General features: G+C 26.9%; 1 protein-coding gene across 1 annotated transcript in view; it reads left to right on the top strand.

The window, feature by feature from the left end:
• The window catches only part of LOC117170884 (Down syndrome cell adhesion molecule-like protein Dscam2), a 315,200-nt gene that overhangs the window by 221,834 nt on the left and 76,292 nt on the right, over positions 1 to 17,074 (top strand). Inside the window, exon 12 of the mRNA XM_033357927.1 lies at positions 5,262 to 5,560. Coding sequence (XP_033213818.1) covers positions 5,262 to 5,560 — 299 coding nt within the window. The remainder of the gene's footprint in view (positions 1 to 5,261; positions 5,561 to 17,074) is intronic.

Raw genomic sequence — 17,074 nt, 5'->3', positions numbered from 1 at the left:
CCAAAATAAAAAATATTATTCTTCACGGAAATTTCCTGTGCCAAAATGAAAATAATAATTCTTCATGTAAATTCCCGGTTCTGTTCCAGAATTAAAATTATTTTAGAAAATTCCATGTCGAAAAGTAAAAATTAGAATTCTTTTTGAAATTCCCTGTTCAAAAATCAAAATGAGAATTCCTTGCGTATTCCCTATCCTAAAATAATAATCATAATTCTCGACGAAAATTCCCAGTTCTACCTAAAAATTAAAATTCGTTTAAAACACTCCCTATCCCAAATTAAAAATAATAATTCTTCACATGAATTTTATGTTCTAACGTCAAAAATATAATTGTTTATAAACATTTTTTGTTCAAAAGTCTAAAATATAGTTCTTGACATAAATTGTCTGTCCAAAAATAAAAATAATTAATTCTTTATTGAAATTTCTATTTCAGTCACAGAATTTAAATTCTCTCAAAAGATTCCTTGCCACAAACAAAAATTTGAATCCTTTGAAAAATTCCGTGTCCCAAGTGTAAAATAAGATTTTTCACGATAATTACTTGTCACGAACTTAAAATTATAATTATTTGCTTAGATTCCCTAACCCAAAGTGAAAATTTTAACTTCTTGCGGAAATTTCATGCCCCAACGTCAAAAATATTATTCCTTATAACCTTTTTCTGTACAAAAGTCTAAAATATAATTATTTAAAACATTCTTTTTTCCGAAAGTCTAAAATATAATTCTTCACAGAAATTGCCTGTTTTGAAATAAAAATGATAATTATTTAGGGGAATTACTAGTTTTACGTCAGAATAAAAATAATTTTAGAAAAATACCTGTCTAAAAGTCGAAATTAGAATTCTTTTTGAAATTCCTTTTCTAAACCTAAAATTATGACTCTTTACTACGTTTCTCTGTCCCGAAGTGAAAATTCTAATTCTTTACAAAAAAGTGATGTGCCAAATTTGAAAATTATTTTTCTTAACTGAAATTCCATGTCCCGAAGTAAAAATGATAATTCTTGACGGAAATTTCCTTTCCCAAAATGAAAATGATCATTCTTAAGAGATATTCCTAGTTCCATCCTAGAATTTAAATTCTTTTAGAAAATTCCCTATCGAAAATTCATAATCAAAATTCTTTTTGGAATTCTCTGTTCAAAACCCAAAATTATAATTCTTAGAATAAATTCCCTGTCCAGAAATAAAAATTATAATTCCTTTCAGAAATTCTGAATTCTATCTAAGAATTAGAATTCTTTTAGAAAACTCCCTGTCCCAAAGTAAAAATGATAATTCTTTGTAGGAATTTCATGTCGTAATGTAAAAAACATCATTCTTTATAAATTTTTTTTCAAAAGTCTAAAATATAACTTTTTAGGAAAATCCTATGTACCAGGAATTTATATTGCAAAGTGACATTTATTACATCGGATTATTTTTTTCTTGTTCATATTTCTACTCTGAAATTACTGTCTAGCTGAATCATTTCTGTTCTATGTCCTGTATCAAATAATCGTACATTCTCGGCAATAAAATCGCTCCACATTACTGCCTCTGAGTTATCGATCAAAAGATAAAAATTAAGTAAAGTTCGACTTGAAAAATAAAAATTACGACCTGTACAGCTCCGTATTGGTAAATATAACTATCTCATAAAAATAGCGATTTTATGTCTAGTACAGAAAAGTATTTTCACCTTTATTTCCCTGTTTTCTCGTCGCTTCCTGCTGAGCTGCTTCGCGGAATGTAAGTGTCCATTTCATCGTATCAAAACCCATCTTTCGAATGTTCGCAGAGTCCATCACTTCCACAATGCCCGGACAAGCACTTTACACCTAAACTCGTAAATTTATCTTTTCTTCCATAAATAGATTCCATTCGATCGCTCAATTCGAAACAATTTCAAAAATTGTTCATAAAACTTTCGTTGATATAAGTTAAAAACGTTTTGATTTATTTTATTTTTAATAAACTAAATACAGGGCCATCCGCAAATTATGTGAAACAAATAAGTAAGAACATTTTGAAAGTAAAAGAAAACACAAAGATTTTACAACTTATAGTAAAGTCCAGCAGAAATTAGATCTGTTATACCAAAAGTGAATTTTCTCTTGAAAAAATGCGTAATTTCTTACGTTATACATTTTTTAAAGATTAGAAAAAATTTTTTAAGTGAGCCTGTGAATACGACAAATTTAAAAAAAAAACTTAAAAAAAATGGTTTTTAATGAGAATATGGGATTTGTAATGGAAAAAAATCAATTTTAAAGCAACCAGGTTATTTTTTTACAGAAAAATACTATTGTTAAAATATTTTTCAACGAACATTTTAAATCTTTGATCGAAACAAAAATCTATTTTTAATCCGATAATTGAATTTTGAAACCAAAAATGTAATGGTTACATTTTCAGTTTAAAAACATTCATTTTCAGCAACAAAAAAAGTATTTTTTAACCAAATAAGACAAAATTTCATCAAAAGAGTAGAGTATTTACTTTAAAAAGAATGTTCACACAATAGGAAAATACATTCTATCAAAAATGTTGAATTTTCTATAAAAAGACGGTTCTTTAAACAAAATATTTTTATAAAATTGAACTACCAAAGATGAATTTGCAAACAAAAATAAAATAGTCATGAAAATTATTTTAAAACAACAATGAATTCTCATTGGAATCGTGAAATTTTGAAATATATTAAATTATTTCCAGCTAATATTATGAATCTTCGACCGAAAAAAATGTGTATTTAAAGAAACGAATGATCAAAATAGGAAATTAATTTTCGAAAAAAATGATTTTCTACAAAACGTATTAATTTTCAACTAAATAGTTCAATTTTCAACTATTAAAGATGGATTTGCAAACAAAAATAAAATGGTCAAATTATCAGTTCAGAAAATTAATTTAAAAAAGAGAAACTTGGTTAAGCAGTTCAATTTTTAAGACAAATTTTTAACTATGAATATAAATCTTCTTGCAAAAACGAATTTTTATTCAAATAGATGAATGTTCAAAACAAATAATTATTTTCCAACACAGAAAAAGTTTGCTAACAAAAAATAGATAAAATTTTAGCAAAACAGTAAAGTTTTATGCTTAAAAATATTCTTCACCCGATAAGAAAAAAATATCTTGACCAGTATATTGAATTTTTAACCAAAAAGATAAATTTGAGAGGATAAATTCCTTGCGAATAGCAAAAGAATTTTCAACAAAAAAACATGAATTTCAAAACAAATAGTTAAATTTTCAACTAAAAAAGCCACTTTTTCAACCAAAAATGGAATTGTTATTTTCTTATTTACTTATATTAATTTTCAAAAAGAAAAATATTTAAATTAAATAGTTTAATTTTCTACCTAAAAAATAACTTTTGAGGAAATTATAATTATTTTCTATTAAAAAAGACAACTTTTCAGACAAATATATAAATTTTTAACCAAATACTTTAATTTCCAACCAAAAAAGACGAATTTGTAACAAAAAATGCTATAGTTAAATTGTCAGTAAAAAAACGATGTTTTATACAAAAATATATTTTATCCAAAATGTCGAATCTTCTATCAAAAGACGAATTTGAAAAAAATAGAGAAATAGTCAGTTAAGAATATTATTTTTCATATAAAAAAGAATTCTCGTTTAAATAGTTCATATTTTAAGTAAATACATAAATTTTTTTCTACGATTATAAATCTTAGTCCAGAAGAAATGAATTTTTATATAAACAAGTGAATTTTCAAAATAAAAGATTAATTTTCTGCAGAAAATTTTTTTAATTTTTTACTCAAAAGAATTAATTTTTGACTATATAGTTAAATTAAAAAATATATATTTTGAAACCAAAAAATATGAAATTTGAACCAAAGAGTAAAACTTGTACTCTTAAAAATCTCTTTCACTTAATAAAGAAAAAATATTTAACCCAAAATGCTGACATATTAACCAAATAGATCAATTTTGAACAAAGAATATCAATTATCTACCAGAAAAAATAATTTCCAACAAAATACATGAATTTCAAAATAAATATTTAAATTTTAATCTAAAATATACATATTTTTAACGAAAAATGGAATAGATATTTTTGCAGTTAATTATATAAATTTTTAATTTAAAAAAAATAATAATAATAATGATGAATCTTTTCATAAAAATAAATCTAATTTTTAATCAAATAGATGAATACTCAACCATAGCGGATGAATATTCTATAAAACAGATGCATTTTCAACCAAAAAAGATTTAATTTATACTAGAAGAGATTAGCTTCCAATGGAATAATAAAATTACTAAATGAAAAATATGAATTTTCAAGAAAATATTCAATAGTATGCTGTTTTCAACCAAAATATTTTTTTATTATTCATATTTTTTATCAATATTTTTTCTGTTAAAGGCAAAAAGAGAATAATAGGGGAATACGATAAAATCTTCGATAAATAAACAAGAATTTTCATAATTTACTGTCTAAACAATAATAGTTCGAAGATATGTTACACAAAAAACTGCAATAAATAAAAAATACATCAAATTTTGAATAAAAAATTAGTGGGTCATTGAGTCAAAATATCCAAAACAAAACCAATCCAAGCTTTTTTGTAGTATTTGAAACATTTGATAATAAGGATGGTCCTTATTTCACAAAATGCCATTGTTTTCTAAATAGGAAATATTTAGACCGGATTTCCTTTTAGGATAGTTTTCTTTATTTGTGTAAAGCTAAAAAGTTTAAATAACATTCTGGAACAATATTGGAATATAATAATATTAATTAATTAATAAATAATAATATATTAATAATAATAAATTTATAATTGTTTATTTTCAATGATAATTAATAAATTACTAATTCATGATTAATTAATGATAATATAATAAATTGACATCGCAGCTAGTACAGTTTATACAAAATGATGACTTTGTGAGGCTCCTCACTTGGGGTGATTGCTAGCGAGATTGATCGGCAACCTGGATTGGAGCAGTCTTGCGAAACGAACGTGTTATTTAAATAAGAAGGGCATTTTAGATCAATCTAAAAATATCCCATTCCCCACATCACTTCCTTCCTCACCGAGTGAGTCAAAATTTGACTTTAAACCCACATGTTTCTGATTACATTTTTTTTAATTTACCCTGAGAGGGAGATGGATTTATGGTATAATAATGATTGTCCCAGGGGCTGTCCAGCACTCCTCTACAATTTTGTTCCTTTTTTGCAATTATGTAAGTAGGTAGTTTAATCTAAATTTTTTTGGTTATTTTTTAGATACACTGTGGAGAATTCTCCCATTCCACTCGGTCATGCATCGGAATTGCGAATCAGTCAAGCCGGTCACGCTGATCGAGGGGAATATGTGTGTGTGGCCAGAAATGCTTATGGCCACGATAGGGTGACCGTTCACCTACTTGTCCAGGAGCCACCGAATTTTCCACGTAATTTACACGTGGCTGAGCTGGGAAGTCGAGCGATAACTTTGGCTTGGTCTCCGCCTTCGAGTGTTGCAGATACCATGCATCCGGATTCTCCAATCGCAAAATATGTAGTTCAATATAAAGAAGCTCAAGGTATGTGAATATCAACTTTTTATATTGAAATTTCATTTCATGCTACAATTTTTATTGACATCATTCATTTTTGTATTGATTCAGAATATGGGAATTTTACTGTAGTATTTTTCTATTTCTTTATGTGTACTAGAGTAATCGAAAATTATACCTTTTGTGATTTTAATGGGCAGAGGGCACTTCCAACCCAGCTACCTTCGTAGGGTTCTCCCACTACGCGGCTTCCCCTCACTCAGCTGAACCACCGAGCCTGGTCAGCGGGAACCCTTGTACCTGTTGCGAACTAAAATATAATATTCGAAAATGGCGATTTATATTACTTAAATGCGTTTATTTACTTATTTTATAAAATATATTTATTTTTAGATATAAAACAACATCATGAATTTTGTTTATTTCTAAAAAAAATGCATTTTTTAAAATTATCCTTAAAGGTATTATTGATATTTGTTAAATATAGTGAAGCACTTTTAAATGATAAATGTAACTTAAAGTCCAAGAACTGGTAACTGTGAGTGATATTCTAGGCCTTATAACTCAAAGTCTTTTTATGAAAATCCTTTTTATTCTACTTCTAATGTGTTAAAATGACATTTCCAATTAACCTTCATAAACTAGTTACATAATATTATATAAAAAAAAATTTTAATTTAAACTATTCAAAGCATTATTTTGAGGAATCTGATTGGTTAAAAAAGAAGCCAAATTTATTATATTTGTTAATGAGTTTCCAATTTGGGCTAGAAATGAAGATATTATCACTTTTGAACTGAGTATGTAACATTATTAGAAGATAATTTCGGGAAGTGCAATTCTTTAAGAAATAAATCAAAAAGGGTTATCTCAATTAAAACGTTTTTAAATCTAGCCAAATTTTATTTTCCGGTATTTCCCCAAGCTAATTAAAATTGTGCGCCAATAAACTAACGCTACTGCAGTTGATTTGAATAAAATGTATAAAAAAATTTTCAATTAAAATTTCACATATACTTAAAGATTTATTCTTTAATTTTCAACTCGTTTAGTCAAATAAAATATCGTTGGAATCGTTAGAATAGGTGATTTTGAAGGTTATGTTTGTAAATTACCAATTCAAAAACTTAAAAAATATTACATTCCGTATTTAAGTCCTCATTGGGTACGAACGACTTCCTCTGACCAGGCTCGGCGGCAGGAGTTCGGTTGAGTGAGGTGAAGTCGCGTAGTAGGGGAACTGCAGGCAGGTAGCCGGATAGGCTTCCCCTACTGTAGCTTAGGGATCGCCGGACGCTGTAACAGACTCTTTAACAGCAGGGGGGTTCTTCGTGATAATGAAGAATAAAATATTAAACATTAGTATGTGTTGCTATCTTCAATTAATAATTGATAAATATTATTTTTGAAATCCACAACTTTGCGCTTTGAAATTTCATAAGTGAGTCACGTGACCAGATTTCTAATTTACTGATATTTTTTTTATTCCTCAACTTATTTTCCAACGAAGCGCCGCATCGAGTTGAGGATTTGTGATACTGAATAAAAAGCACTAATAAAGGTGGTTCTGGTCCTAACTTTGTATAATCCTGAAACATGTTTTTTGTTGTAAATAATTACACTTATTTGCACTGCAGTCCTGCTAGAGAAGCCGTTTCGGGGGTACCCTTTATCTCCTTTGTACAATCTCGGGACTCGCTAAACTATAAACAATCAGGGCTGTATGAATCATTTCTGTTGGAGTTCCTTCTTTAAAAATATGTTTTGTTTTATTGTTGCCATTTAGGCTTTATAATTTCATAGTGAACGTGAACATTTTAGTGTTTGAAAATAAAACTTTATAAAAGTACTGATTCTTAAATATGTACGTACATATATCAGGGTGGCCATTTTAATCAAAGAAAAAAAATTCCTAGTCATTTCCCGTGTCTTTCTTGATTCGCAAACTTTTTTCTCGGTCAATAAAATAAAAAAATTTGAACTCTAAGGCTTAGCATTTTTCCATTTGATATAATAAAAACAAACTGAAATTAAAGCCCTTAATTTGGAACCCTTGAATTTTTAACTTTTTAAATTGACGTTTTAAAATTTTTTAATTACAACACTTTATACTCGAATGCTCAATAATGTACACGTATAAAATGAAAAGTGGTCAGACTTTCCAATGAAGTTTAAACTTTTATGAATTATAGAGTTTAAAAATTCAGATTCTCTTTAGTTGCTGTAAAGTTTTAATTGAAGAATCAATTAACGAATTGAAAAATTTTCAAAATTATATCATTACAAGCAATTTTAAGCTGAAAACATTAATAAATAAAAAATTAATGTTTAATAACGAAATACTACGTAAATTAGAAGTCAAATTATTTTCATTTCGAATATTTAAAACATCATTGAAAAGCTTCAAAATGTCATTTTCAAATCTTGAGAGATCTAGAAGTGGTTTTATGTTATTTCCAACTTAAAATTATTTTTGAAGTTTCTTCAGAACTCCTAAATATTTTAAAAAGTAATAAATGGTAAAAGATAAATTACTGAAAAATCCACTTTAAACGTTTGTAATTTTTTAATGTGAACGTCTGCAAGACACCAATTAAAGATTTTTTAAATTAAAAATGTGAGGCAAAAATAAAAATCTAAAATGGAACATTTTTAAATTAAAAGATTTTAGAATTACGCATCGTAAAGTGAATGGTTTTATATTTAGAAAAGATAACAATTCAACTCATTGTTTTCAAAGCTGGTAAAATCGAACGTGGACAGATTTTTCTTCAAAAGATTTCTAAATTTCTTAGTCAAAAAATAAATTCTGTAAATTAGACATTTTTAGGCATCTTATTTCACTTTGTCTTAAATTGTATATGTCTCTTCGAAAGATAAACGCTTCCTCTTGTTTTCCTTCAACATTTTCATAATGCCTGGTTACACCTGGTTACGCAACGCATAATGTAAACACTGAGTGACTGTAACCGAACTGAAGTGAATGTTTGGCGACATTTTTGGCACGGACCGAAAATGACTGAAGCAGTCGACACGATTGACCGCCAAGGATAGTGCCTGCTTTTTTCCTATACTCCTGCGTTGTTGCGGAGGTAGTCCGCTGACCTAGCAGCGTCACTCTCTCGCCCCCTTGGACCACTTTGTCCCCTTTAGCGGGAACTTTCCTTCCGGGACTGCACTGTATTATCCTATATTTTAAATATTTCAATTGCTATTGCCTAGTTTTCGAAGCATCTCATTTCTACGGCTTGAATTTGAGAAATTGTCTTAATTTTTTCTTGTTATGAATTCATACTAGATGCCTTTAATTCAAAATTATTTAATCACAAGTCCTTGTGCAATTAATCAATCTTTCAATTTAATAATCTATGGTTTTGAAGAATTCAATAAGCCAGACAATTTTCTGCTTTTAAAATTGAAATCAAGGAATTTAGAATATTAAAATAAAAAATTAATAAAGTAATGAAAGCTTTCAAAGTTTAAATTTGTTTTACTTTCAACGTTCTTTAGTACAAACTTTTTGATTTTCAATATTTACAAATTCCAAAGTTAGACTCACTTCAGAGATTAAAAACAGTGTTAATAGTCATACATTTTGAAAAATAGTACTAAATAGCTGTTATTTCAATTTTTAAAAGATTTCATTATGTAAATTCTAAGCTTAACTAATATAAATTCTATTTCCATTCTTTTTCATTGTTACTTTTTTGTTTCTTTTTTTTTGTCATTAGTGCAAACGACCTCCAGCCTAAGGCGTTAAAAATACACAGATGTTTTGGAATTTTCAACATTTCCTCCCGGAAACTGAATCTTCATATTAAAAAAAAATCTTGTGTACTTTCTTCAGACCAAAAATAATAATTGAGCTACAGAGACGCTCTTAAAATTTTGACTGATTTTAAACAAGAAAATTGATCAACGTTAATAAAATCATCAACTGTAAAAATATAAACTGACTTTCCATTTGCACCTTTAATTGCATAAGGAAATTAGTTATCAGTGGGCGGAGTACTTAAACGGTTATAAATTTAGAAACATGTGTTTTTGGATCGCCTTTATGTCACCTTCGCCCCCAATTTTTATGGTGGAAGAAAAAAAATGTTCACGTTAAAACGAAACTTGTCAATATTAAGACGTGCCGCAAAGGCCCGAAAAGTCCCATAAGATTACCATGGGAAAATTTTGGATTTCGGAAAAATGAGGTTCACGTTTCTGGGTCTAGGCTTGCGGAAGATTACCGAAATCCTCTTCGGTACAAGTATTGATCAATTATTGAATCAGTTAATTATTATAAATTTATTGGTAACTTTTTGTCAAAAGAAGGTAAAAAGGCTAATGTTTTTTTTTATTTGTTAACGTTGTTACTTACTATTAAATATCTACGTCATTTGGATATTACTACCCCATTCTTTGATAAATTCGTATTTGTTTAAGTAATATTTGTTTGAACAATTTTGTTATCAAATAAATATCTCAAATTCATGCAGTAACATTCAGTAAAAACAAAACAAATTATTTAATCAAATTCAAATTAGTCACAGAATGGGCTAATAGACTCTGAATGAAATAGATATTAAATAATAGACTCGAAACAAAGTTAACAAATTTTAAAACAATTCTAGAGATTCCTACATTTGTCGAATAAAAAAAAATGTGTTGCACAAAAGGGAAAAAGAGAGCTCTTTTCTTTTCAATTTTGAGAGAACTGGTCAATTTCAGCTTTTTCAAAGAAATTTGACGCTTTATAAGAGGGAGGAGCATTAAAATTCGAAATAATTTAGTGAAAATTATTCGTTGAAGACTCTCTAACAAATTCTGATTATCTCGCCCAAGCTAAGCCTAGACCCAGAAACGTGAGTTTCATTTTTCCGAAAACAAACATTTTTTTTATATTAATCCTACGGGAATTGTTGGAATTTTTCCGGAAACCGAACAAAAATATAAAAAATATCAAAATATAGAAAAAGTAAATTAAAAAACGGTCTCATTGATTATGAATTCTTCCTCTTTTTGATGGGTCATAATAAAAGCTTTAGAGCATTTTTAATTTTAAAATGTCGTTTTTTTAGGTATGGTAACCTATTTAGGGTAGTCTATTTTTTATTTACATAATTTCACCGTCCAAATTTTTTGGAATCGACAAAAGATAAATAAACATTTTTTTGTTTTGACAGAAGTTCCGAAAACCCCATTAAGATTAAAAAGTATTTCCCATAAGAAAAAGACGTTTTCGTAAATTTTGGACAAAGTGGTCAATATTAAGCGTAAAAAGTTGTGCCTGAACATTTTTATTTAAAATTAAGCATAAATTAAGAATATGGATAAAAAATTACTTTTTAAATTTCATTCCTATAGGCCTATTTTATAAGATGTTTAAACAAAAGTTTAAACAATGCATTATTGTTCATAGCAATTTTATCTTAGAATAAAGGTAGAAAGTCACGTTTTTTCTGAATTTTTCAACGTCTTATTTAGAGCGAGGGTATACTTTGTTAAAATTGTTTAACATATTGTTTTTCAGCTCGAGAGAAGTAATAATTTAATGTCAATTAACAAATCATTGATTGAAAAAATATGTTATTCTTAAAAACTATGTTCCCTCAGAGTTATTGATGCCATTTGACAAACATAATTGCTTAAACAAAGTATTATTGTTTATTACTGTCTGCTTTTACAGTAATGCTAGAGAGTTGTAGTTTTTTATATTCCCAAATTTTTAGATTTTATTTTCGACCATTGTTTCTATCTGTACTGTAAGAGAGCCTTTTTTGCGACTTTATATTTTTTAAACATGACCAAAAGTGTAAAAATGCCTTCTTTAGACAAAATTTAATGTTATTTAAAAAATATTTATATTAATATTTCAAAAAATGTACTTTTTCCTATTTTTGACACCTGTGTCTAATTTTGTTTTCTTTTTTGAATTCCGACTATCCTAAATTCTAAAAATCAGCTCTAGTCACTCCAGTTTGAGGTTCAATCAAGTATTTTAAAATTTCAAACTATATTCATGCTAAATGCTCGATTTTGATTAAAAGTCCTATTCATTTTCAATCAATTTGGCATTGTAAATCATTGCATTAATTTTCCAGTCAAAGGCAGGGACACCAGAAATCTAATAATTTCTAACTGAATTCTTACTTTAGCTTTAAAAGTTATAATCTTATGTCTACTATTATAAATAATTGATTTTAAATTGGTGGCGTTCAACTTATTGAAATTGGAAGCCACGTTCTTTACATGAGTAGATTTTTTTTAAGCACTGATGTCTATAAGTATTGTTCTTATAATATATGAAATAAACTATTAAATACTTTCACTTGTTTTTGGAAAATATAAGATGAAAAATAAGGGAATACACAAATTAAAAAATAACTAATATAAACAAATAAATAATCAAAGAAAAAACAGTAAAAATCCGTAATCCATTTAAAACAACTGTTATAGTTTAATTACTGAAAAAATGTTCCTTCGGTGAAATCATTTTCCGTTTCTTCAATACGGGCAGAGAAATCCAATTTGGAGTTACGGATACTATGGTGTTCCATAAAAGGATTTATGTTTTCATAAAATGGATCCCCTACAAATTGCAAAATTTTTTTTTTTAATATCCCCTGAATTTTTACAGAATTTAAAAATATATATTTTGAGGACTCTCGAGCTCATTTTTGTACAAATAACTTTGTTTGAATAATCCACGAGATTGATAAAAATTTCATTGATTTTATAGGATCTAGATAGACTTTTATAGTTTTTATAGAAATTGCATGAAATTGCATGGTCCTTACGGAAAAATATTATTAAATAAATTAAATTAAATTAAGTCGAATAAATAAATTAATGAAATCCATTCAAATCCTTTAAATTTTTTAAAAGCCATTAATACCTTTGAAAATATTTTCAAATTCAATAAAATCTTTGAAATCTGTTAAAATCCATAGGAATCCTTTAAAATCTTGGCACCTGTTTTGGATTTTTTTCACATATATTTTAAATAATTTGAAATCTTACAAATCATTTAAGATGCCTCTAAAACTATTTAAATTAAATATATATTTTAAAAAATCTTTGGAAATCCCTTAAAATTGGTAGAATCCCCTAAAATCTTTGAAATAATTGGTGGTCCTATAAAATCCTTAAAATATTGTAAAATACTTCTAAATTCCTTTAAATATTTGGAACTTCTATAAAACACTTTGACATGATTTGACATTTTCAATTCTTTTTTATAATTCAACATAACTTAAAATCCTTTCTAAAATTGCAGCGCTTCATATACTTTCTAATTGTTGAAATCCATAGAAGTCAGTTGAAATCTTCAGTCTGATTTTAATTTCTATAAAATCTTTGAAATAGTTAAAAATCTGTAGAAACTATTTTAAATCCCTTGAAAACCATATCAATTAAGTCTATTTTCTAAAGTTCTCTAGAAATCCGTTTAAATCTATTAAAATTCATCAAATCCCCTAAAATCTTTGAAACAATTTGTGTTCTTCCAAAATTCTCTAAATCTTGTAAAGTTATTTTAAGTTCTTTTAAATACTTTGGAATATCTTTCCAATCTTTGACAAATACCATAAAATAGTTTAAATAGTTGGAAATCCTTTAAAAAAATCCACATATTCTTTTTAGTTCTCTAGAAATGTATTGATATCCCTTAAAATCCTTCGAAATATTTTGAAATCGTAAAAAACCATTAACATAAATAGAAATAATTGAAAATCCCTTTTCAACAAATTACACTAAACGTGTTTATTAAATGACGCTAAAAAGTAGTTTAAATCCCGAGAAATATTTGGAATCCCTTAAAATCCTAATATATTTGATAAAGTCTTTGAATTTTTGTTAATTCTTTGGAGTAGGTATCTTGAAATCAATTAAAATCTTTTCAGTTACCTGGAATCCTTAAAAAATTTTATTTAATTAATTTTCCAAAAACTGTCTAACATTTTCTTGAAATCTGTGGAAATCTTAAAAAATTCTTTAAAAAACCTAACGCAATTCTCTGAAATTTGTTGGAATCTCTTGAAATCCCTTAAAAAATTTCAAAATCTAATGTAATTCCCGGAAATGTATTGACATCTTCCAAAATCATGAAAAATAATTAGAACGAGTAGAAATAATTTGAAGTCCCTTAAATGAAAATTACACAAAAAGTATTTATCACAGTTCTCTAAGAAACCGGTTAAATTCCTAGAAATATTTTTAGTCCCTTGAAATCCTTGAAGATTCAATGAAATCCTTTAAGTCATACAAAATAAAAATCAATTAACATTTTTGAAATCTCCTAAAACATTTCGAAATATTAAAAAATTCCTCATAATCTGCAAATATTTTTAAAAATCATGAAAACCGATAAAATACTTTAGTGTTAGTTTAAATGTTCGTGAATCCCATCAAATGAATTGGAATTCCGTTCAATCCGTAGAAATCCCTTAAAATCCCTTGAAACATTTTAAAATCGTGAAAAATCAATAAAATGAGTGAAAATAATTTGAAATCCTTGAATACAAGTTCCACTAAACTGACTAATTAATAGTTTCTAAAATAAACAAATTTCAAATCCCTGGAAATCCTTGAAGTTTCAATAAAATTCTTAAAATCAAGTAAAATTTCTTGAAATCCCTAAAGATCGGTTAAAATTTTGGGATCACTAGGAATCTTTTGAAATTTAAGTTTATTTTCTTCCCTAAATTCTATAAAAATACCATGAAATCTTTAGAAATCCTACAAGATTCTTGTAAATCCTTTGAAATATTTGAAACACTAAAATATCTTAAAACATTACATTTTTTAATTTGAAGATTCTTGGAAATATTTTCAAACATCTTAAAACCGGATAACATACGCAATAGAATTAGTTGAGGTGTTTGATAATCACACAGAATGTATTAAATTCCTTGAAAGTCTTTGAAATCTTTAAAATCACTCAAATCTTTTGAAACTGTAAAAAATCATTTGAATTAGCAAAAGTAATTTAAAATCCCTTAAATACAAATTACACTAAACTTATTCATTAAATTTTTCTAAAAAGAAAACGTTCAAATACCTAGAAATATCTAATCTTACTTAAAATCCTTGAGGGTTTAATAACATCCTTAAAATCTCGTAAAATCCTTGAAATCTTGTATTTTTTGAAATACCTTAAAATCGACTTAAATTATTTAAATAGCCAGGAATGTCTGAAAATTCAATTTAATTTATTTTCCGAAAAATATTTAGAAATCCCACGAAATATTTGGAAATCCTACAACATTTTTTTAATATCTTGAAATTTTTGAAATCCTCTAAAATATATTCAAATATGTCAAAATTTTACAAACTTTCGTGCAATCCAGGGAAATATTTCTAAATGTCTTGAAAATCGATAAAATACATTACAATTAGTTAAAAAATGTATGAATTCCATAAATCTAATGCAATGAATTAAAATTCGTTTAAATCCTTTAAATCATTTGAAATATTTTAACTCTTTTGGAAATCTATAGAATCCTGTTAAATTTCTTGAAACAATTTAAAATCCTCCGTTTCATAAATAAATAGATAATTCATTTGTACTATTTCTATTGTTTATAAATTCTTTGAATATCTCAATTATTTATTTCTATACTTATTTTCTCACAATAATTTTCTGTTATGAATTTTACTTTCATTCAGATCAAATTTAGGGAAAATTTTGACATCAAATGTCAAAATCTATAGAAGGCCCATTTTAAAATAAAAAATAGAACATGCTTCAATAAAAAAATAAATTTTAACCATTTTCGGCTAACCCTAATGCGCGCCGAAAAATAATCAAAAAGGTACTAAGTTTTCGCCTTTTTTCAATTTTGTTTCTCGAAAATTTAGTTTTTAAAAAAGAAATCACTATTCCTCAATTTATTAAAGTTGTTGCAGAAAAGTATACCTTTTTATAATCACTTTTTTACATCTACTGTTAATGCTTTTAAATCTTGTTTACTGTACTGAGCACTCTCTTTTACAAATAATCTATAGACGCGATGAATCAACCTTCTATCGATACCTATGATGTTGATTTTATCCTTTTTTTATTTAAAACGCATCTATTTATATATAATGGATACGAGCTTTTGCGAGACTGAATGTATCAAAGGAAATGGAGAAATGAAAAAAGTCATAGGAAAAGAAAATATATAGGGTAGACAAAAAAAAAATTATTTGGCTCATAGTATGAATTTTATTTCCAGCACATTTTTTAGATAAAATTGACATATCGTAAAATATCTAAAAAATATCTTTTAAATTTGTTAAAGAATCCTTGGTGGGAAAAATTTCTTGAAGAAAGAACAATTCTTCAAATATAATTTTTTGTTTAAGCTTTTAGTTTTTTCAACAAGAAAAATATACAATATTTGACACACAAAAAAAGATCCATTACATTTAATTGATTTTCTTTTCTCACTTTGATGTGAAAATCTAAAAAGACTTACAGAAAACTACAATATTTAGCTTTTTTATTTTGGTTTTTGGTGTTATTCAAAAAGTTTTATTTTTGGTGTTTGGCATTATAAAAACAGTTTTAATTTTATGTTAATAGTTTTAGAAAATTACAAATCTTGACAAAAAATACAAGATTTCACAAGCAGTTGAAATATTGGAAAACAACAAACTACTTTTGAACGAAAATATTACGAGTTTCCCAAGAACTTTTGCCATTACAATAAATCACAGATCAGGCAGCAATTCTATTTATGCAACATTTTTCACATTAAATGATAATTAAATTTTAATTATTTTGTTCTGAAAATATTCTTGAAAAATTCTGCAAAAAACTATCAGGTCCAATACTTCTCTTACATAAAATATATTCTACACAAAATATTAAAAAACATAATTCAAATATTTTCTACACAGGTAAGATCCTAAACAGAAGGAACTAATTATTCCTTTTATTTAAATATTGTTTCTGTTCAATACAAAGAAAAAATTCGTGAAGATATTTGACAAGAATATTCTACACAAAAATGTGAGATCTAAAACTATTATTATATTTTTTAATCTTAAAGTTAAACTACATCAGTAAAAATTCTTTTTGTTTTTTGGAATTTTTACTATTTGATTATTATATTAAGGTGAATGCCGTAGGAGTGACAGAGATGGTAATAAAGTACTCTTAGTGCCGCATTGTGCCTTTGAATGTAGGTCGTTCCCGCGTGTGTTGGACAACTAGATAATATGTGAGCTAAATGCTCGGGGTGTGCATGGCACGCCCTGCAGCTATCATCGGGAATGTCTTGGCTCAAAATGTGGCGACGGTATGTTAAGGTGGAAATGACACCGTCTTGGCATACAAAAATGAAACCCTCTGTACCAGACTTCAATCCGGGCGATTTAAGGAAAGCAAACATTAGCTCACAAGACATTGACTGATCCTTCACATTTCTGTGGAAGATACCATGCATCCTCTTATCGAGGAGATGTTCACAAAAGTTTTTCTCTTGTGCTTTCTTAATCCGGACTTTCAGGAGTGAGTACTCGAGATAGATTAGATTTGATGCATTTTGCTCACCCCTAATACTG

This window comes from Belonocnema kinseyi, chromosome 4, assembly GCF_010883055.1.
Source record: "Belonocnema kinseyi isolate 2016_QV_RU_SX_M_011 chromosome 4, B_treatae_v1, whole genome shotgun sequence".
In the NCBI taxonomy this organism is placed as follows: domain Eukaryota; kingdom Metazoa; phylum Arthropoda; class Insecta; order Hymenoptera; family Cynipidae; genus Belonocnema; species Belonocnema kinseyi.
The sequence above is the reverse complement of the archived record's forward strand: the minus strand, read 5'-3'. Positions and strand labels throughout refer to the sequence as shown.